Below are 20,035 nucleotides of genomic sequence, written 5' to 3'. Positions count from 1 at the left end.
TCTTAAACACGACTGTAACATGATAAATACACAGAACAAGAGTTATTGGCTTATTGGATCTAATTCTTGGCTAACTCAATTCCCAATTGGCAGAATTGCTTGTCAAGCAGTTTCTCACAAATGTCTCAACAATCATGTAAATTTCAGTTGCTTCCAATGTCCGGCAAAACAAATTTCAAGGAAGTGTGCTTGGCATGTATCTGCATGATCATCTGATTAACAACCTGATAAGATTTTACATATAAAAGAAAAAAAAAAGAACTCACAAGATACAACCATGGAACTTGGAAGAATTAATAGCTTTACCCTTTTCTAGAATGGCATAACACAAAAATGAAGCTTGTTGGATTATCAATATGAGGAAGCATATGACTAAACTTACTTCCAAGTATTAGGAATGAAAACAGTTGAAGTTAGTAGTTAGTATCAGTTAACGTGGGTTATTGTAAACAGTTATTCAGTTAGCTGTTAGTTAGTTGTTAATGTTGAGTATTATAAATACAGTGTGCCATGTATTCTTTGATTGATTGAATATACAAATGTTCTTCATCTTCTTCTGTTTCTTTATGGTAACAGAGCCTTGATTTTTTTTTTCTCTTCTCTGATGGCCACAGATACTGGTTCGGGTAATGATGGTGATTCTCATCACTCGGTCCATACTGCTACACCTATTGCTGGTTCTTCTTCTGATCTTGGGTGTGGCTTATTGAGCAAAGTTCAGCCGTTTCCTAAGCATGATACTGTGAAGCTAGGGCAGCACAATTTTCTTTTATGGAAGCAGCAGGTCTTGTTGATTCTTGAGGGATATGGACTACATGATTTTGTTCTTGGAACTGTTTCTGTCCCTTCGCAATCCCTTGTTGATAGTCATGGCGATATTGTGCCTAATCCTGCCTTCTTGGTGCACAAGCAACAAGATAAGCTGCTGGCTTCTTGGTTGTTATCCACGATCAGTAACGATATTTTAGTGCATCTTACTACTGCTCATTCAAGCTTTGATGTTTGGAGCATGGTTACGCGAAGGTTTGCTACTAAATCCACTATGACTGTTTCTATGTTAAGGCATTCTTTGTATTCTCAAAAGAAAGGGCATCTTACCATTAAAGAATATTTGGCTAAAATAAAAGGCCTATGTGACACTTTGGTGGTTACTGGTAATCCCATTTCTGAACAAGAACAAATCAGTATTATTCTTGCTGGATTGCCTATAGAGTATGAATCAATTCGTGTAGTGGTTTCGGCGATGCCTGTCTCCCTTGATCTTCTTGCTGATCTACTTACTGATTGTGAAGCTCGACAACAAGACTCAGTTTCGAGCATGCCTTTGCAAGTTAATGTGGTTCATCAAAGTAACTCTGATGATAGGAATATTGGTTCTGTTAGGAATGCTGAGCAACCTGAACGTGGCTCTCGACCACCGTTTCGAGGTAACAGTTCTCGGTCGTTTCGAGGCAGAGGTTGAGGAAGAAGATTTGCTCATAATAAGCCACAGTGTCAGCTATGTGGACGAGTTGGTCACACTGTTCAGAAATGTTACTACAGGTTTGATGAGTCGTTTGAGGGGGTATTTGATCAACCCATGCAAGTTCATTGTCATCAGTTTAGTGATGTATCCAACTCGTCATGTGGAAGTTCTCACTGTTGCTCTCATCAGACTTCTGGTTTGCAGGCTAATATTGCTTCTACAAAAGACCAACACTTGAACACAAAAATTTGGTATCCTGATTCTGGGGCTTCCAATTATGTTACTAGTGATTTGGGTAATCTCCATGATTCGACACAGTACACAGGTAACAACAAGCTTTTCATGGGCAATGGTGTGTCTGTGCCCGTAGCTCATATTGGTTCTTCTTCTTTTACAAGTTTTAACAAAGTTTTTCATCTGAAACGTGTGTTACATGTTCCACAAATTTGCAAGAATTTGTTGTCTTTTGCTCAATTTGCTTGTGATAACCAAGTGTTTTTTGAGTTTCATCCTTTTCATTGTTTTGTGAAGGACATTCAGACGGGGACCATCTTGCTGGTGGGCCGCATACATAATGGTTTGTATCAGTTTGATTTGTCAGACACTCATCCTGAATCAGCATCTTCTACTACTGCTGCTACTGCTCACATCACTTCCTTGGCGTCACCTACCTCTTCTAGTTACATTTTTGACCTCTGGCATAGACGCCTAGGTCACCCTTGTACTAAAACTATTATGACAGTTCTCAAACAGTGTAATATTGTTTCCAAATCTTATAAAGGAAATTTGGTTTGCTCTTCATGTAAGCTTGGCAAGTCTCATAAGCTTCCATTTTCTCCCTCCTCAACTGTGTACACTGCTCCGTTTGAACTTATTATGGCTGACTTATGGGGTCCTGCTCCCTTGGCGTCTGAAGGATACATTTACTATATTTCCTTTGTTGATGCTTACACAAGGTACACCTGGCTTTATCTTATCCAACGAAAGTCTGAAGCTTTGGATAAATTTCTCCATTTACAGAAACTAGTGGAAGTTCAGTTTGGTTCTAAAATTAAAGCTCTCCAAACAGACTGGGGTGGAGAGTTTAGATATTTTCCAAAGGTTCTCTCTCGGCTTGGTGTTCATCATCGCTTGTCTTGCTCCCACACATCTGAGCAAAATGGCCTGGTGGAGAGGAAGCACAGGCATTTAGTTGACACTGGTTTGACTTTGCTGGCACAGGCTCATATGCCTATGAGTTTTTGGGCTCATGCTTTCATCAGTGCAACATATCTAGTCAATAGACTTCCAACGCCAGTTATCGGTGGTAGATCACCTTATGAGATGTTACACAAGTCTGTGCCAGGTTATAAGAATCTGAAAGTTTTTGGTTGCTGGTGTTATCCTTATCTACGGCCCTTTAACACTCATAAGCTTCAGTTTCGGTCTCGACTGTGTGTTTTTCTTGGGTATAGTCCTGTTCACAAGGGATATAAGTATCTTGATGACAATATGAGGGTGATCATTTCCAGACATGTAATATTCGACGAGGCATGTTTTCCTTTTACAGCTGCTGGTGGTTTGCCTAGTCCTCAGCCTTCTTTCAAACATCAACAGTCCTCAGTTCCTGTTGTGGTGGCTTCTATGAGTTCCCCTCCAGCTGAGTCTTCAAATCCTCTGTAGGTCTCAGGTGCTGTTTCGCAAGTGGCTTTTTCCTCTCCTACTCAACCTTCGGTGGAGTCTTCTTCACCTCACCCTTTTGTGGACTCTTCTAGTCTCCAAGAATGATCTGCTGATGATATTTCACCCGGAGCTGCTTCCTTTGGTAGTATGTCTACTCTTACCTTACATTCGTCTGTTGTTCCTCCAGTCTCCTTAGCTCATACTTCTTCTATCAGCCTGCCTGCCAATATACACCCTATGCAGACAAGGTCCAAGAATGGGATTTTTAAGCCTAAACTTTTCTCTGCTGAACTTGGTGAGGTAGAACCAACTACAATTGTGGAAGCTTTGGCCAGCACAGAATGGGCTCTAGCAGCTTAACAAGAGTATGAGGCTCTCTTGAAGAATGACACTTGGGATTTGGTTCCTCTACCTTTTAACAGAAGAGCTGTGGGGTGTAAATGGGTTTTTAAGCTCAAAAGGCATGCCGATGGCACTATTGCACGCTATAAAGGTCGTCTGGTGGTTAAAGGTTACTTACAGGAGGCTGGGATTGATTTCCAAGACACTTTCAGTCCTGTAGTGAAGGCAACAACCATTAGAGTTGTCTTGGCTTTGGCTGTCCAATTTGGTTGGCAACTTCGCCAAGTGGACATCAATAACGCATTTCTTAATGGAGATTTATATGAAGACATCTATATGCTACAATCGCCTGGTTTTGAGCAGCAGGGTGATGGTAACAAACCGTTAGTATGCAAGTTAAAGAAGGCTTTGTATGGCCTTAAGCAGGCTCCCAGGGCCTGGTTTTCTAAGCTTCGAGATTTTCTGTTGTCTTCACAATTTTCTTTGGCCAAATCTGATGGTTCACTGTTTATTAAGAAAACTGAAGGTGTGGTGTTGTATGTCTTGGTGTATGTCGACGACATTATTATCACTGGAACTCATCAGGCGTATATTGATCAGTTTGTTACTGCCTTAAACTCCCGATTTTCTCTAAAGGATTTGGGGCTTCTGAGTTACTTTCTTGGAATTGAGGTATCTTCTACTTCAAATGGCTTAATTCTAAGTCAGCGTAAGTATGTCCTCGACCTTCTTCGACGAGCTAACATGGACCAGGCAAATGGTTCTCTTACTCCCATGATCACATCCTCCATCTTATCTCAGCACACTGGCTGTGCAATTGACAATGCATCTGAATATCGCAGCATTGTCGGCGCCTTGCGGTATGTGGTCATCACTTGACCAGACATCACCTTTGCTGTTAATAAAGTCTGTCAATTCATGCATCGACCGCTTGATCAGCATTTTAAAGCAGTTAAACGCATTCTTCGTTACCTACAGGGCACTTTGGATTATGGTATTCGGTTTTCTGCTGCTCCTTCTTTAGATATGGTTGGTTATTCTGATGCCAATTGGGGTGCTGATATTGATGATCGACATTCAACATCGGGGTTCTGTGTTTTTCTTGGAGGAAATCCTGTTGCTTGGGGTTCGAAGAAACAGCCGATAGTCTCTCGCTCAACCGCTGAGGCTGAATATCGAGCCTTAGCCCATGTGGTTACTGAGGTGGTATGGCTTGAGTCTTTACTGTCTGAGCTTCATGTTTCACCTTCTCGGAAGACCTCATGCGGTGTGATAATTTCGCACGATTCTTGTCTCTCGCCAATCCAGTGATGCACTCGAAGTTTAAGCATGTTGAATTGGACTTATATTTTGTTAGAGAAAAGGTTATTGCTTGGAAGCTTAATGTGGGATATGTGCCTGCACAGGAGCAAGTCGCTGACATGTTTACAAAGCCTTTATCAGCACCACTGTTTACAAAATTCAGAACTTGTCTTAAGGTGGTTCCAAAAGGTTGACCGTTCAGCAAGAGTCAAGATGATGGGGGCATATTAGGAATGAAAACAGTTGAAGTTAGTAGTTAATATCAGTTAACGTTGGTTATTGTAAACAGTTATTCAGTTAGCTGTTAGTTAGTTGTTAACGTTGAGTATTATAAATACAGTGTGCCATGTATTCTTTGATTGATTGAATATACAGATGTTCTTCATCTTCTTCTGTTTCTTTACCAAGAAAGGGTAGACTGTGTTTGTACCAGCACCGAGTTATGCTACAGATGATCTTCAAGCAAGATGTGGATAGTTCAGCTACGAACAATGTCCTAAAACCAGCAAATGCCCAATAACTTATTCAAGAGCCAGTTGATTTGGAAAGCATTAATCTGTACATAGGAGCGCCTCTATCTATAACATGTTGCTCCCAGTCCGAATGAATGCCAAATGGGTTCTCCTCGAGCCATGCATTTCCATTGATTCTTATATTGTATTGATCATGCGAAAGATGAAGTTTGCCCTTTCCGTACTGCAGAAACTGTTCTTTCATTCTCATAGCAACTGCTTCGACATCAGATTGCAGAAAGACCTGAGAATAAAATAACCAATAAACCAACTATATGACTCATTGTTGGCTTAGTTGCAACTCAGCATGGCCTTTTGTAAATCACATTTATTATCATTTGATTATTATCAAATCACTGCAATTTCAGATGTTCCATTTAAGGCCAATGTAAGATATAACTACCATCCGTTATGTTGTAATCAACAATGGCATAAAAGAACACAAAGGAAAACACATCCGATCAACTGCAAATAGTATTTTCAATTCTGAATTAATCTTGTTGTTGGTGATAATTTCATCAAAGAAGTGGAGGAATATTAGAACTTGTGATGCACATGATGGAACCTCAGGGGCTCATGTATTGCAACAAAATTATGTTACCTTCCCCTTAGATGCAAGAAGATCGGCCACTGCTTCAATTAACGACCTTTGCAGCATGCTCCACCTATTTTCTGGTTTGTTAAAATCCGGGTTTGGACACTAAATGGAAAAAGTAAGTATGCTTAAAGTTCAATATTTGCATAATGGAGAGGAACAAAGCCTATTTTGCATTTCCAAAAAGAAAGAGAATATCACAACTTGAACTCAGTGACCATTGTTGTCTACCTGAACTGAAACAAGAACCAATTCTCCTGGGTAACTGAAGACAATGGAACGGAATGTCGTTGTTGCATTTGAACCAATAAAGTATCTACACATATGACCGAAGCAACATGGTGATGATTCTGAACTGAAGTCAGGTCAAAATTGATATAATTCTTCAATTAGTCTTTATCACAATACATCTTTTTCATAATAATTGCAAGAGCTCTTACGCGTTTCTTATGCCAGATTGATGAACAGAATCCAGACAACGTCTTACAAGCTGCGAAACTAGTACACTATAAAGATAGACCAACTGAAAGGTGAAATAATAATCTCAAAACCAAGAAAACAATAAAACAGACCTTTCCATTAATCTCCAAACCAAGAAAATTCAGATCCTTCCTGTTTTGGGCCATTCCCATGATAAAGAGTCCATTGCCTGCCATAGATAACCCAGATGCAAGAATTGATTATAAAGAGGAAAAAAGGCTCAAGGAACAGAATCATTCAACTAAGTGTGCCATTAAACTACATATTGTGTGAAGTAGTAAATAAATATAGATCATTATCAATAAGGCATTATTTGCTTTTGCTTTTTCTTTTGGGACTATAACAGGAATAATTTGTTTAAGGAAACATGATAAGTACCGCTTCCAATATCAACAACCAAAGGTTGGGATGCATCATGATAGGCCACACTCCAGTCAATCTCAAATGGGTATGCCTGCACAGATAGCATCCACTTTAAGCAGACTCAAAAATCTGTAACTCTTGGATCTTTGAATTGCAAAACTAAAACCATTAAGAACAATCCTTAGCATTTTATGCAAGATGAAATAAGGAATCAGTTCTGGAAGACAAAGAAATTTCAATGAGGCTACCTTTAGTATTTATCATACAAGTCAAGCACATTTCTCCACGGTCTTTGGAGTGAAAAGCAAAAAGTACAAGTATTACTCTAGGATATGATGCAAAAATCTAAAAAAATGTACTTTAAATAACAATATGACAGTAATGCGAAGTAAAAGTTGAACATAGATGCAGTTGGCGTACTCTATCTAAGGACATGACACCAGGCAGCTTTTGTTCTTTGAGAAACTCCCATACAACTGAAGCATTTTCTAGCACATTGAAAGAAGATAAAGAGTTTGATTCATTTTTTATTACTTCACATGCTGTACTCCCAACAATTGTTATCTCACATTCACATTGACTCTGTTTGCAAAGCATCTGAGCCAATTTAGAAGTTCCAACTGTGCAAGGTTTGGAGGAACTGAATTTCACTGGACCAATCCATATAATCTTCTGTAATATGTTGAGCAAATGCATCAGGTAAGTCAGACCATGAGAATCACCAGAATTAGCATTGAGCTAATCGAAAATGGTTGACACAAAGAAAGCTCGAAAGACAAAAATGATACAGCCACGTATGGTTTTTTTTTTCTTTTAAAATAATAGGTATTGATAATTTCTTCATACATGCTTGCTTTACTGCATAAATGCAAATCAATTAAACAATAATTTCAATGGTTGATAAAAACATTAATAGTCACCATTGAACTTAACATCAAATTAAGGTTGTCAAATATACCGTTTGACATACTTTGCAGCTCAACCAGTAATATAAAGTGATTGATTTGTCTACCAGATCATGTCGCATATGTAACTAGGTAGCCAATCACACCAATGTGCCCTAAATTTTCTAAAATTATGAATGTCAAAGTATTGAATGCCAAAAATCAGTGATGTTCTTGCAAGTTGATCATTTAATAGATCCTCAACTAACTAAGGATGCTACAGAACAATTTCACATGAAGGAGGACCTATGCTCAACCTAAAGTAACAAGCCTTTGTCATAGTACTACGATATCCATTTCCACTTACCTTGGAGTTTGTTACCAAAGAATATATTTCTTCCAATGACCTAGGTCCAAGATCAACAGGTAGCCAACCTAAACAGAAAATTTTCTGTATGAGTACTTTAAAAGAGAAAAACCATTATCTATATATATTTTTATTATAGAATTAGAAATTTAAATGGAATAGCTCAACCATATATCTAGTTTGCTATAGTCTAACGTACTTGCAAAAAGTATATGAACCATAAATGCAGGATAGCAGCATATTCATTTCCAATGGAAAGCTGAATAAGATGAAGGAGAAATGGTTAAAAAATATGGCTACTACATTGTAAACTGTACAGCCAATCATTTGGTACTTAATTTCAAATTTTGGGCTAAGAATGTATTTAAAAGATAGCTTTTTCAGAAAACGGAAAAAAAGATCATTGCATCATAGTTTACATAGAAAAGAGGAACCAAAAACGAAAAGCAAAAGGAAAAACAATAAACACAATTATATAAGAATGGATGCAATTTTACTAGCTGAAACTCCATGAGCAGGAAAAACTTCCAATTCCGTAGGAAGATGCTGATTTGTGCACCAAAAATCTTTGGGATATGACATGAGAACGTTCTTATCATGTGCAAACTGAACAATGTCTAAAGCGGCTTTATGGGCATCACGTTCCACCAGATTAGTAGGAATACTGTGTCCTAAAGCACGCATTATCTGAAAGGACATTTGTCCAACAAAGACCAATGCATCACATCTAGATGCTAAAAATTGTAAAGCCGCTGCGTTGCGCTTGAGATTGCCTCCTCCAATCTGCATCAAGTCATAGCAAGTTACTGACAATTGAAGAACAAAAATAAATAGAAACATTTTCCTAGAATTACTAGGAAAAAAAAAAACCATACAACTGCGACATATGGTTTTTTCTTAGTTTTTGCAATCTTCTTTAGCTGATGAAGGTTTTCTTCAAAGGAAAAACCAGCCATAGAGGCATAGCAAAAACGAGCAACACCAACTGTTGATGCGAGAACTTTATGAGACTGACAAAATGAGTCATTAACAAGAATATCAACTTCTGATGATAAAAGTTCAGCAAACTTTGAACAGTTGGCAACTTCCTCTTTATATTCAGAAAGATTCTCAAGCAAAAAGATGTCTGCTTTCTGCAGGTCTTCCCTCCTCAGTGGTGATTTGCAAGAAATGCATCTTAAAGCAATAACTTTGAGCTGGAGAACAGATGACAAGATATCTGAAATGTAGATACAATAATATATTAACCGCAGAGCAATCCTTAAACTAATGGGTTTAAGGCTGGATAAAGAGTCAATTGTGCCTCATTATTTAATATCTGTACGGACCAATATCTTTTATTTATAGGCATAAATGAATTCCAGACAAGGTTGATGAAATGTTGTACTTTCATTTTGAGATGGCTCCTCCACTATATGCCAGTATTCCGAATGTTAACACAATAAGTTTAGGTTCTAACTTCTAACTGTTAATGGTCACCAGTAAAAGCTTCTCTGCTGAAAACGAGAACCATCAAGAGCTTAAACTAAAAGATGGAATGGCTTAAAATACCTGCAACAGCTTGTGCATCAAGAAGTTTGGGATTGATTTTCCTACTCCATTCACTCATGAGAATTACTTTAGCCCCACATTCGTGTAAGTACTTAATGGTGTACAGTGCTTTCGAAGCAGACTGAGAACTCAAATCCAGTTTTTCTCCAAGCAAAATGGTAGAATCAAATCTCACCATAACAACTTTTGCAACAAGCTCCTCTCGAGGAAACTCTCTAAGAGTTTGTACGTGTGGCAAGGCCTCCAATTCTCCTTCATCATAGAGACAAGTCTGGGTAAAAATCCAATTGGGAAAGAAAATTAAACTCAGCCACCTTAAGGGGAAAATGTTTTCACCAACTTAAATCAGCTTAAGCTAATTTAGCCAAGAAGGCATACAAATGCAGCTATAATAGCCAGCCCTACAACATAGAATCAATTCCATAAACCTACATTGTAAAATGTTTGTTTCCAAATTTTTTTTCTTTTAAGCATTTTACAGAATTAAGTTGTTGACATTCCATAGGTCATGCATATGGAGAATTCATTCAGATGATCAATGAGAAGACATATTCTGGCTTCTTTGAGTTATCTTCGTATTCTACACAGGGTTAATAAGACAATCAGCTTGCAATTGTCTTAAACTTCAAAAAATATGCTAACACTGCTCGTTCATAACTACCAATGCTCATCCATACCTATGTAATTCATAGAAAAAGAAAAACATTCACTCAAAGCAAGGCTAGGAAGCAAGGCACCTTTTCTTTGTGTGAGCTGTTAACATTACTTACAACCTCGAAACCACCTAGCAATAAAATAACTTTGTGAAAACAAAGAAAGAAAGAAAAAGAAGTAAGCTTGAACCATTAGTCTCAGTTTTCAAAATACATACCTCGGAAAGATAATTGGACGTTATTTATTGGAAAAGAGCATGACCCATGTTGAAGCAACTTCTTTTCTTTCCTAGGATAATTGCTGGAACTCAACTTGTTTAATGAAAGAGTTGTCTGGACTGTCTTCAAAACTGGACTCATGTTCTCCCTGCCAAAACAACAGGAAAAAGAGTTGAACAATACGAAAGGAAAATTGCTAAAAGTAAAGTCTAAAGATACAAACCTGCAATTAGATTCAATGAAAGCCAAGAGCAACTGAGTGCAATTTTCAGGACAGAAATTTCCTCCTTTGTTTTACTGCATTCTCTCAGCAACCAACCATAGATAAGAAGTCTTAAGAGTAGCTAATGAAATGCTGCGTTTAATAAAAGAAAGCAAATAATTTTCAGAATTATAGAAAAAAAAAATTCAGAATATAATATAACATGGCTAGTACGACGCCGTTTCCTTCAGAACTAAGATTTTAATATTGAAGTGGTTCCTTTGTCACTGTAGACCGTGTAGTGGGGATAGTAAAATAAAGTACAAAAAAGAAAAATTGTGTTTTCCGTTGGCTTTTAGGTTGTGAATTGTGGATCGACGCCGTCAACGATGGGATTAGGTTTCATGGTCGGCGTTTTGGGGGTTCTATTCCTCTTCCACGCAGCTTATTCCACAATTCAGTGTAAAATTCCGATAACTTGATATTCATCTCTGATCTGATTTGATGGATAAAGTTTTAAATTTTCTTTTTGATTGGGTTTTCCAGATAGGGGGCTATTGAAGATTATGGAGGAGGAGTTTTCTGGTCCGCCCATGAACGTAAGTTTGATTGTGTTAGATCTGATTTTGTTAAGAAAATTTTGTTCTTTAAATCTAAAGTAAGTAAATTGATGCGATAAGTGCAGGTGGTTTTAGAGTTGCTTCTAGGGTTTGTTTTCTGTATTTCAGCTGCTCTAACCGTGCCCGGGAATTTTCTCTCCATACATCCTGATTCTGAGGAGAATAGGTATGTAGAAACTATATATTTGTTTCTGTTCTCAGTGTTTATAAAGATAAATTATTGGTTAAACGTGGAGTTCAGCGGATTTATTTTCCATTAGGGATCAGATCAGATTATCTAAAGTTGTTGCTGTTTGCATTCATTAACTTTGTGGGGAAGAAGGAAAGTTCTGGGTCCTAAGAAATGTTACTTGGATTCTGCATTTTTCCCTGAAGTATCTATGATATTAGCAACATTTATGTTCAACACATATTAGCAACATTTTTGTTCAACACATATTCCTTCAGACACAGCCGTTGGGGCTTGACAAAAATGTGAATAGAACTTAGAAGATTGGGCATGTATGTGTTGAATATACCTTTATCTGGCGTTTTAGTCTGGGTAGCGTAGTAAATGAAGTTGATATTGATGTCTTAGGAATCATGATCATGTTCGGACTGCCTTTTAGCATCTTGTCTAGTTGAAATAAGCTGTGTGCCCCACATATGATGGTGTGATTGTATTTCATAAACTACCTTTATCAATTTGCTGTGCGTAATCTAACATTTGCACCTAGTGATTTTGAATTGAATGTTAGTAGGTAATCACAGGTGTGAATCTTCACCAGTTTTCACACAGACCAATATGCCATAGAAGGTCTTAGTGTGTTTAATCTTTGAGTATATCCTCTTGAGGAATTTTCCTCTACACTCCCAAGTAGATCCACAATCAGCTATATCTTTTGAATAATGAACTCAATGAGAATCCGGCCAAATTGGTTTTGACTAATCATTAATATAGCAAACAAGCACTGCAAACTTCTATGGTAATAAACACATTACTGTGCTTTGCTAAATTAATAGCTATAATGTAATTGCTCTCATGAACCTCTCAGCCACATGCTCATGCATACTGGCTGATTATTCTTTTCAATTTTGGTAGCTCTTCGACGTGATGCTTTCCATAAAAAGGTGTGCTTGTGAAACTTCAATATGTGATGCATAACTCAAATTGTGTTCGTAGGAAAGTGAAAATTTTAGAATTACTACTGTTGCTTTATTGTTGTACTATTATTATATGGCGCTCTGATATCGAAAAGTATAATCTGGAATGCAGGATTGTTTCTTTATCAGCAAACTTGGACTTTATGATCTTCAATCACAGAGCGAAAGCACTTCCTTCAGAAACTGATATGAAGCTGAAGCATTAAGATCAAAGAAGCTTCATAGTCCTTTGATTAAGGAGATTAGCACTGTTGGCAGGTCTGTTGAACGTAAGAGTAGAGAGCCTATGTCTTAGGTCATTGTCGATTGTTTTCTGAAGTGATAGTGTTTTTTAACCTTTCATTACTTGCTAGAATTTGGATTTTGGCTTTCTTGTTTACTTTTATGTTACTTTGCCTGACATACTGAACCAGGCCAGCAATTCAATATATTATTCTTCTTTACATTTTCTTCTGTCTGTAGTCCTAACCTGTTTCATGTTTGGCACAGAGCAAATTCTTGAATTTCCAATTATATCCAATCCAAAGTGGGTAGTAATTCTAAAACTCCAGCTATAATAAAATTTTAATCCTTTTGTTCATTACTGATGGTTTGTTGTTGAATTGCAATTGACTTCAACACAGTCCTCTTAGTAATCTTTTAGTAAAAGGATTGAGCCTATCTTATCGTCTACCTTTTAGATAGTTACAATGTTATCCAGATATGCAAGATCGACTGAACACAAACTGAAAATTTCTTCTGGGGTCCATAATTCTCTTATGTGTGGATCCTTGGGGTTTGTGTATTCTTTTCCATTCTATTGTCTTATGGTTTGAATCATGAATCGTGGGCTGTTGTGGACAATTTAACCATGCATGCACATTTGATGCACGATATTGAATCCAACGTCATGAATCTGGTACAAACAATTTTCCTCTGCAACCCAGAATCGGGGGTGACGTTTTGTGTACTAAAGAAACAGACGTGGCAGCATCGGCATCGATTGGTAGACTTGTCAAAGACAAAGCTCTGCAAAAGTGCAAAACGTATCATCATCTGGTGCAATAATAGAGTTTCGGATTGATCTGTTGCTCGAGAAGTATCAAGTTGACCACCAACTCCATGCGAAATTCTTGAGCAAGAGTTGCAAAATAAATTCTGAACTCGAAGATATGTTGTTCACATGTGAATGCAATAATGCTTGAAACTGAAACTCTGCAAATTTAACTAAAACGATGTGTACTTCCGTATAAATAAATAATCAATGCAATCCTAGGGTTCACATTTTAAGGGAGAGGCAGACAAGCTCAATTGACAAGAGTACAAAGAATAGCAGAATGCAATAAGATGTGTACTTCAGTATAAATAAATAATCAATGCAATCCTAGGGTTCACATTTTAAGGGAGAGGCAGACAAGCTCAATCGACAAGAGTACAAAGAATAGAAGAATGCAATAATGCTTAAAACTGAAACTCTGCAAATTTAACTAAAACGATGTGTACTTCCGTTATAAATAAATAATCAATGCAATCCTAGGGTTCACATTTTAAGGGAGAGGCAGACAAGCTCAATTGACAACAGTACAAAGAATAGCAGAATGCATATAAGAGTGTGCAATGAAGCAACTGAAGAGCAGTTTTCTCTCCGATTTTATGTTGCAAACCAAAAATGGTATAAGCAATACAATGTGTTGAAAATTCAGGACCCTTTAGAAAAGGGGAATTTCTCAGTTGTGCTCGAGAATGGGTGAGCTAAAGTTCTTTGGTGCACTCAGATATCTAGGATACTCGCCATTTATCAAGTTACTAAATGTAGAAGAACAGGAATATCGTTCCACTCAAAAAGGGTGCTCTGGTCATCTTTGTAAAGCAAGATGAAGCATGGATGGAAAATCAAGGATCCACGCTACCCAAAAGTTTATTTTGTTAGTTATATGACGTGGCGGTTTATGATTTGTTGAATTTTTTTAACTGATATAACAGTGTAAAGTGAATGATAAAAAAATAATTTAGATACCATTTATGATAAAAAATGAAGTTTAGGTATCAACTTGGAAAAAATGATATAATTTAGATACTGATTTGTGAGTTAAGCTATTTTTTAAATAGATTTAATGGTTTGAGTAATAGTTGGACTAAAGGAGGTGTCAATTTAGGAAAAAGGGTATAATTTAGGCACCAATTTGTGGATTAAACCTTTTAATAATAGTAAAATTGGACAAAAAAAATTAAATAAATAAATTCAGAGGACTCAATGTCACAAAATTGAAGTATAAGGACTATATTTTAAATTATAAAAGCATATAAGGAGTTTTGACAGATTTAAACCAAAAGAAAATGTTTTGAGTCCATCATCGTTATTTGTACAGTTCTGAAGCCCGGAACTATGTGATGGGCTTCTTATAAGCGATCGTCTTCTAAAATCAACTTGGAACTGCCTCCTCCCCTCAAGCGGCTCCCTCACATCAACAACAAACTGTCGCAGGTTACTCAGTCATGCCATCTTTCCTTTGAATCTCTGATACATGTTTCAGTCTGAACTGATTACTACAATTTTTGGGTGTGTAGTGGATAGATATGTCTTTTAGGGGACGAGGACGAGGGCGGGGAAGGGGATTTGGTGGGCGTGGCTTTGGTGGGTACGTACCGCCAGAACCCTTTGTGCTTTTCCCTGTAAGTGATGTTCAACTACTTGTTTTCCAGGCATGGGTTCTGTTGTAAACTATACACAATGGTTGAAGATTATGTCGCCTTATTTTGGGGGATTTGCAGGATATTGAACTACCTGATGTAAAAGCTGTGCCTGAAGAGAAAACCTTAGTCGTTTGGAATTCAAGGTTGCTAAACTATTGGAAAGCCTCTCCTTACTATCTTGAAGAACATGTTTCAAAGAGTGAGTGTTTCAAATTGTAGCTTTTTTTTAGTTTGAATTGGTTAACGCATTTCATTGTTGTAACTGCATCATATATTTTGCTTCAAGTGAATGATCTTGTTGCGCCTAATCAATAATATTTTAACCTTTTTTGCTTCTTCAAATCAATAATCTTTGAAAATGTGAGAAGACAACTTATAAAGGGTGCTTCTTGAGAAACAAACAAGTTTTTTCCTTCAGTTGTGTGAAAGTTAATGCTCAAGTGCATAAAGCAAAACTGTCAAACTAAGCATTTGTAGCAGTTGAACTCTATGGTATGGTATGGTATAAACTCGTTGGAATTTCCTTTTTTTTTTTTTCTTTTTTTTGTCATTAAATTGCATGCCGCATGTCTACAAGTGTGTCAGCCAATTTTCTTAGATGCAATCTTATACTTATTGTTGTTAACTTTTCCCATTTTCCAGCTGCATGCTGATATTCTTCTTGCAAATTCATATGTTATGCTGGTTATATTATACCTGTTTTGATATTTCCCTAAATGTTATGTTAGAAAGCCAGAGTATGGATATTGAAAGATTTTCTGACTGGGGGAAGCCAAAGAACACCTCAAAACGGGATAGCCTTAACCAGGTTCTACAACTCCAATCTCATAATTTTCCTAAAGAATTGATTGGAGGTTTGCAACTGAAACAACTTATGGAAATATTTACCTGATTGTAATGATATATTTTTATATATTGTACTTGAGAGCTTTCATCTTTCCCTTTGCTGGTTTGGTTACAATCGAACATTGGAATTTCAGATTCAAAGAGAGCGCAGCGAAGTGCCAAAAGAATGCGATGGAATCTAGACTCAGGTTTGAAACGGAAGCATGTCTTTATTCTTCATTGTTTTCCTGTATTTCATATTATATATTTATTGCTTGGAGTAATAGACAGTGAATGGATTCCTCTAATCGACATAATTTTTTGACTTTGTGTACCATGAAGAAACTCTCAACCTTCTACATGTATATGATATATGGGCATTACCAGTCTAGAAAGTGCTTCTATAGTCATTAAGCTAGCTGCTTATCATGCCACTATAGAGAGGTGGTTTAATGCTATGTTACTCGGACTGGGGTGTAGGTGTCAGATTAGGGTATCTGTTAGACACATAGGTTCATTTCTTTCCAAGATTTTCATGTATAGGTCTTTGGAGCATCATATCTTCATCCTCATGTTGGATTTGGGCACTTTAGAAAAAAATGAAGAGTCAAAGTAACAGATTTAATGGGCTCAGCAATCATACTTCCCTACACTCCTGTGATGATTTTGGAATATTTGATTTGTTTGAAATTATCTCAGAGTAGCTGGACCTCTGTGACGGAATGATTGTTTCCAAGTAGGAAAACTTAATTGTTTTGGACCCAAAGCTTAACACAATCGATTTATCATCATCCTTAGAAGATGGCATCCAACAAGTTTGGTGTTCGAATTCCAACATGTGCAACTTTTCACTATCGTTTAGGTTATCATTCTTTCAAAGTAAAAATAGAAGTATGTTGTTTTGCTCCAACTTGAACTTAAAACCTCCGAGTCGAGCAACCTAGCCTTGGTTCCAACCTTCCCTGTCATAATGATGTTTTCTACTTAATGGCTTAAGAAGAGTATCAACATCTTTCAAATCTCAGTTTAACAGTTTAAATAACCTATTCTGGTTTTCATGATTCCTATTTGTGAACAGGCCTGGAGAAATTGGATGTGTTTGAGAAATTTGAAAAGGTAAAATTTCCTACCATAGCTCATTAAGCGTATGCTTTGGACTTGAATTAGCAGCTTTTTTTTTTTTTTAAAAAAAGGAAAACCTGTTGGAACTTGATAAAATCTCTGCTTTGTTGGTGTTCTTTTTCCAGTCTCTTTCATAATGGATGCTTTTTGGCCTTAATAGACTCATTGTTTACTTGCCAGGATGGAGACAAAGAAGGAAAGGAGAAAGGTGATGGAGAAGAAGAAAATTCAGATGAAGAACAGGGAGCACAGTCTGACGAATCATACAGCGATGATGGAGATTATAATGAGGTTAGCGTAAAGCTTGAGATGCTAAACACTTTTGAATCCAAATGTTGCTTAGTATTAATTCACATGATACCAGCATCTGTTATTCCCTTTAGAGTTTAAGGAGCCCTTTAAAGAACCCACCATAAATGTATAATCTATTTGGAATTTTGTTTCAAATTGTGTTCCTAATAATGTTTACAACTTTGCAGAATGAACATTTCGATGATGATGAAGATGATTATAACATAGAAGATAACCATGATGGTATGCATTTTCTTTTTCATCTGCTTACTATTTGCAACTGAATCTGCGTCTAATTGTTACAGATCGATAAATGTTTAACTTTTCAGTATGTATGGGAATAGAATATTTGAGTTTTTTTTTTTTCCCTTTAACTGTTACAGATGAACCTATATATTAGTTGCTCTTCAATTGGAATGGTGGACTTTTTGAAGTTCACTCAATCAAGACAAGGTGCCTGCTGGTGACATGATGGTCGCCCGCCATAGTACCTGCATCGCGCAGTGCGGTACACTAGTATTAGTTCAAAATAAATATACCATGCTTTCGTAACATGTTTAGTTACCTTGTATATTTCACCATAACAGCACATTAGATACATGGAACGCATGGTAAAGAGCAAACTCCAAATTGACTATATATATTGTTAAATTATCTTTTGTACTCTTCATATATTTGACATTTAGTTTTTTTTTTTTTTTTAAAGAATTTAATACCTGTACTTATTAAATTTAAAATCCAAATTCAATTGTTAGCACAACTAAAATTATTTTCTTAAATTTATTAAATTAAATTTATTGATGTAATATTTTGAAATAAAAAAATCTCATTTGATAGCGCCATTTAACAAAAAAAAAAAAAAGAAAGAAAATATTGTAATGAGGTTGAATTTAAAATATTTTAAAATTTTCAAATTGAACATCTAATAAATAATCCATGAATTTGATAGATTATCATGAATGTGACATTTTTCAATATTTATGAGGTTCCTATAAGGAAAACCTAAAATACAATTTTAAGACTGATTAAGTTCCATCGGAAATTCCGTGGTTTGTCTGAGAATAAACTCAGCTCTCCTTTTCTTATCGTCCCTCTCCTCATTACGTAAAAAAGCTGTTGTCCCCCTCTCACCTTTCTTCTGCAAGCCCAAATCTAGCGGCTCACCCAAGATTTTCTTGCCGGTTCTAAACTTGAAATGAACAGCAGCCCTCTTTTCGGGAAGGTGCAGTTTTCCACCATCTGATGGCCCCCCTTTCATTGCTTCAATGGCAGGAGCAAATGCCTCTAGCATGGAAACATGATCACCCTTCCTTGCTTCATCAGTAAGCTTAGCTGGGGAAACAACCAGCGAAACATCTTTCTCTCCTGGTTGCAGTGGGGCAGCAAGAAAAGGATTACTTTCACCCCCTTGTACTTTTTCCTTTTCGGCATCCGTGGCCAAGGAAGCTGAAGTTCCAGAAGAACCATTACATACCAGCCTCTGTTGCAACTGCAGCAAAGCCTTCTCGGCCTTTCTCCGCTGCCTTGCTTGCTCAATCTTATCAGCACAAGGATCCGATGCCCTCTCATTCCACATGGGTGTATGAATATAAGTGTGTGGATCAGGGAAAGCTGGCAACCAAGTTGGGATATGCTTGCCCGGAGGCTTTTCATTCATATGCTCAAAACTTGGAATCAACTTCCTATTTCTAACAATTGGAAACTTCGGCACTGGCTGAGCAAATGGGGTTTCCTCTTCCGAACCCACAAACCGAATTATTTCCCTAACTGTGCCAGAGCCTAAAAGACAATGCCCAATATCGGAAGCACTCGGAAATCCATGTGAAGCTTCCCACTCTTCTAAAGCCCGAGTTATATCAAACAGATTGCATTCCGTCCTGCCAGCTAAATTAGAATGAAAACTTGCATTTCTTCCTAAGTCACAAAGGTAACAAACTAAGATATCAGTAAGAGCCTCCAAAGCAGACTCTTTAAATCCCTGAAAACCTACACTCTCGCATATCTGTGCCACCGCAATCTTTGAAACCGCTCTTCCAAATTCATCAGCTTTCAGTCTTCCCGGCGACAACCTCTGCTGGTTTTCACTCTTTATTGTGTCTCTTGTACTTTTCACATCTCCATGGCTCATGTTCAAAACCTCATATCAAATTTTACACCATTTTCCTCAAAATTCTCATTATATTTTCTTTCATCCCATTAATCCCCACCTAATTGCTCATAAATACTCGCCATCACCCTCTTATCTTGTTAATTGGAAAAGTCCGATCAATGAGAAAAAAAACCCGAAGAAAAACAGACCCAGAATCTTTTTTTCCCTATATATTCCCCAAAAAAAATATAACCAAAAAATTACAGCTGATCCGAAGAAACCCTAGATAAAGTCTAAGCTTTTACGTCTACAAAATCAAAATTGAGGATAAAAAAGATTCGGAAGCTTACCAGTCATCCAAGAAATTCAAAAAAAAAAAATCTGTAATGATGAACAACTTCAGCTGAACTAAAGAAGCAGAGCCTAATTTTAAAGCCACCCAACCCGAAACAAAACCCTAAGAAATACTTTTAACTTTCCTAGAGGTATTAACAGCTTCCAATAAAGGGTCAAGGAAAATGGAGGGAAAATTTACGAAACTGAAAAAAAAAATCCTTCTAAGACCCTAAAAAGGTGCGGATCAAGCAAAATCGAAATTCGAGAGCGGTGAGAGTGAGAGGGGTGGATGCAGGGAAAGTGTGCTTTGGGTTTATTATTTAGACTTCTCAGGTAAAC

The 20,035-nt window shown here is 37.1% G+C and overlaps 4 protein-coding genes across 10 annotated transcripts; 2 read left to right on the top strand and 2 right to left on the bottom strand.

The window, feature by feature from the left end:
* Nucleotides 1-5,047: 5,047 nt before the first annotated feature.
* LOC108450419 (uncharacterized) lies at nucleotides 5,048-10,758 on the bottom strand. Of its 7 annotated transcripts, none has more exons than XM_017748035.2 (14): nucleotides 10,619-10,758; nucleotides 10,395-10,543; nucleotides 10,261-10,307; nucleotides 9,524-9,794; nucleotides 8,848-9,191; nucleotides 8,470-8,755; nucleotides 7,973-8,040; nucleotides 7,142-7,393; nucleotides 6,737-6,812; nucleotides 6,451-6,527; nucleotides 6,319-6,368; nucleotides 6,110-6,233; nucleotides 5,885-5,983; nucleotides 5,048-5,527 (listed from the first exon to the last, which is right to left on the bottom strand). In XM_017748035.2, the coding sequence occupies exons 2-14, from the start codon at nucleotides 10,534-10,536 to the stop codon at nucleotides 5,297-5,299; spliced, it is 2,067 nt and encodes a 688-aa protein (XP_017603524.1). In that variant the 5' UTR covers nucleotides 10,537-10,543; nucleotides 10,619-10,758; the 3' UTR covers nucleotides 5,048-5,296. The 7 variants fall into 7 exon arrangements, 6 of the variants coding, with proteins under 6 accessions (XP_017603524.1, XP_017603525.1, XP_017603526.1 ...); XM_017748036.2 differs by having other exon boundaries at nucleotides 6,110-6,194; XM_017748038.2 differs by having other exon boundaries at nucleotides 5,388-5,527; nucleotides 5,885-5,948.
* Nucleotides 10,759-10,853: 95 nt separating this feature from the next.
* LOC108450591 (membrane magnesium transporter) lies at nucleotides 10,854-12,805 on the top strand. Its single transcript, XM_017748280.2, has 4 exons — nucleotides 10,854-11,059; nucleotides 11,144-11,196; nucleotides 11,283-11,383; nucleotides 12,473-12,805. Exons 1-4 carry the CDS (start codon nucleotides 10,987-10,989, stop codon nucleotides 12,564-12,566), a joined length of 321 nt encoding a protein of 106 aa, XP_017603769.1. The 5' UTR covers nucleotides 10,854-10,986; the 3' UTR covers nucleotides 12,567-12,805.
* A 1,868-nt stretch (nucleotides 12,806-14,673) lies between these two features.
* LOC108450702 (uncharacterized) lies at nucleotides 14,674-17,979 on the top strand. The gene is made up of 9 exons (XM_017748439.2): nucleotides 14,674-14,824; nucleotides 14,908-15,012; nucleotides 15,112-15,232; nucleotides 15,762-15,887; nucleotides 16,014-16,067; nucleotides 16,937-16,974; nucleotides 17,161-17,271; nucleotides 17,460-17,514; nucleotides 17,655-17,979. The coding sequence occupies exons 2-9, from the start codon at nucleotides 14,917-14,919 to the stop codon at nucleotides 17,669-17,671; spliced, it is 618 nt and encodes a 205-aa protein (XP_017603928.1). The 5' UTR covers nucleotides 14,674-14,824; nucleotides 14,908-14,916; the 3' UTR covers nucleotides 17,672-17,979.
* A 176-nt stretch (nucleotides 17,980-18,155) lies between these two features.
* LOC108453541 (transcription initiation factor TFIID subunit 8) lies at nucleotides 18,156-20,013 on the bottom strand. The gene is made up of 2 exons (XM_017751695.2): nucleotides 19,711-20,013; nucleotides 18,156-19,586 (listed from the first exon to the last, which is right to left on the bottom strand). The coding sequence occupies exon 2, from the start codon at nucleotides 19,397-19,399 to the stop codon at nucleotides 18,287-18,289; it is 1,113 nt and encodes a 370-aa protein (XP_017607184.1). The 5' UTR covers nucleotides 19,400-19,586; nucleotides 19,711-20,013; the 3' UTR covers nucleotides 18,156-18,286.
* Between the last annotated feature and the right edge of the window lie 22 nt (nucleotides 20,014-20,035).

Source organism: Gossypium arboreum, chromosome 9 (genome assembly GCF_025698485.1).
Source record: "Gossypium arboreum isolate Shixiya-1 chromosome 9, ASM2569848v2, whole genome shotgun sequence".
NCBI classification, from domain to species: Eukaryota; Viridiplantae; Streptophyta; class Magnoliopsida; order Malvales; family Malvaceae; genus Gossypium; species Gossypium arboreum.
Note: the sequence above shows the minus strand (reverse complement) of the source record. Positions and strands in the feature narration are given on the sequence as shown.

Bases quoted from the DNA above. Each gene is read 5' to 3' on its own strand.
- LOC108450591 (XM_017748280.2), top strand. From the start codon at position 10,987: ATGGGATTAGGTTTCATGGTCGGCGTTTTGGGGGTTCTATTCCTCTTC. The intron at 11,197-11,282 runs GTAAGTTTGATT...CGATAAGTGCAG, and splicing joins TTTCTGGTCCGCCCATGAAC to GTGGTTTTAGAGTTGCTTCT. The intron at 11,384-12,472 runs GTATGTAGAAAC...TCTGGAATGCAG, and splicing joins CCTGATTCTGAGGAGAATAG to GATTGTTTCTTTATCAGCAA.
- LOC108450702 (XM_017748439.2), top strand. From the start codon at position 14,917: ATGTCTTTTAGGGGACGAGGACGAGGGCGGGGAAGGGGATTTGGTGGG. The intron at 15,013-15,111 runs GTAAGTGATGTT...GGGGATTTGCAG, and splicing joins AACCCTTTGTGCTTTTCCCT to GATATTGAACTACCTGATGT. The intron at 16,068-16,936 runs GTTTGAAACGGA...ATTTGTGAACAG, and splicing joins GCGATGGAATCTAGACTCAG to GCCTGGAGAAATTGGATGTG.
- LOC108453541 (XM_017751695.2), bottom strand. From the start codon at position 19,399: ATGAGCCATGGAGATGTGAAAAGTACAAGAGACACAATAAAGAGTGAA.
- LOC108450419 (XM_017748035.2), bottom strand. From the start codon at position 10,536: ATGAGTCCAGTTTTGAAGACAGTCCAGACAACTCTTTCATTAAACAAG. The intron at 10,308-10,394 runs GTATGTATTTTG...TTTTATTGCTAG, and splicing joins CGTCCAATTATCTTTCCGAG to GTGGTTTCGAGGTTGTAAGT. The intron at 6,813-7,141 runs GTACGCCAACTG...CTATCTGTGCAG, and splicing joins GTGTCATGTCCTTAGATAGA to GCATACCCATTTGAGATTGA.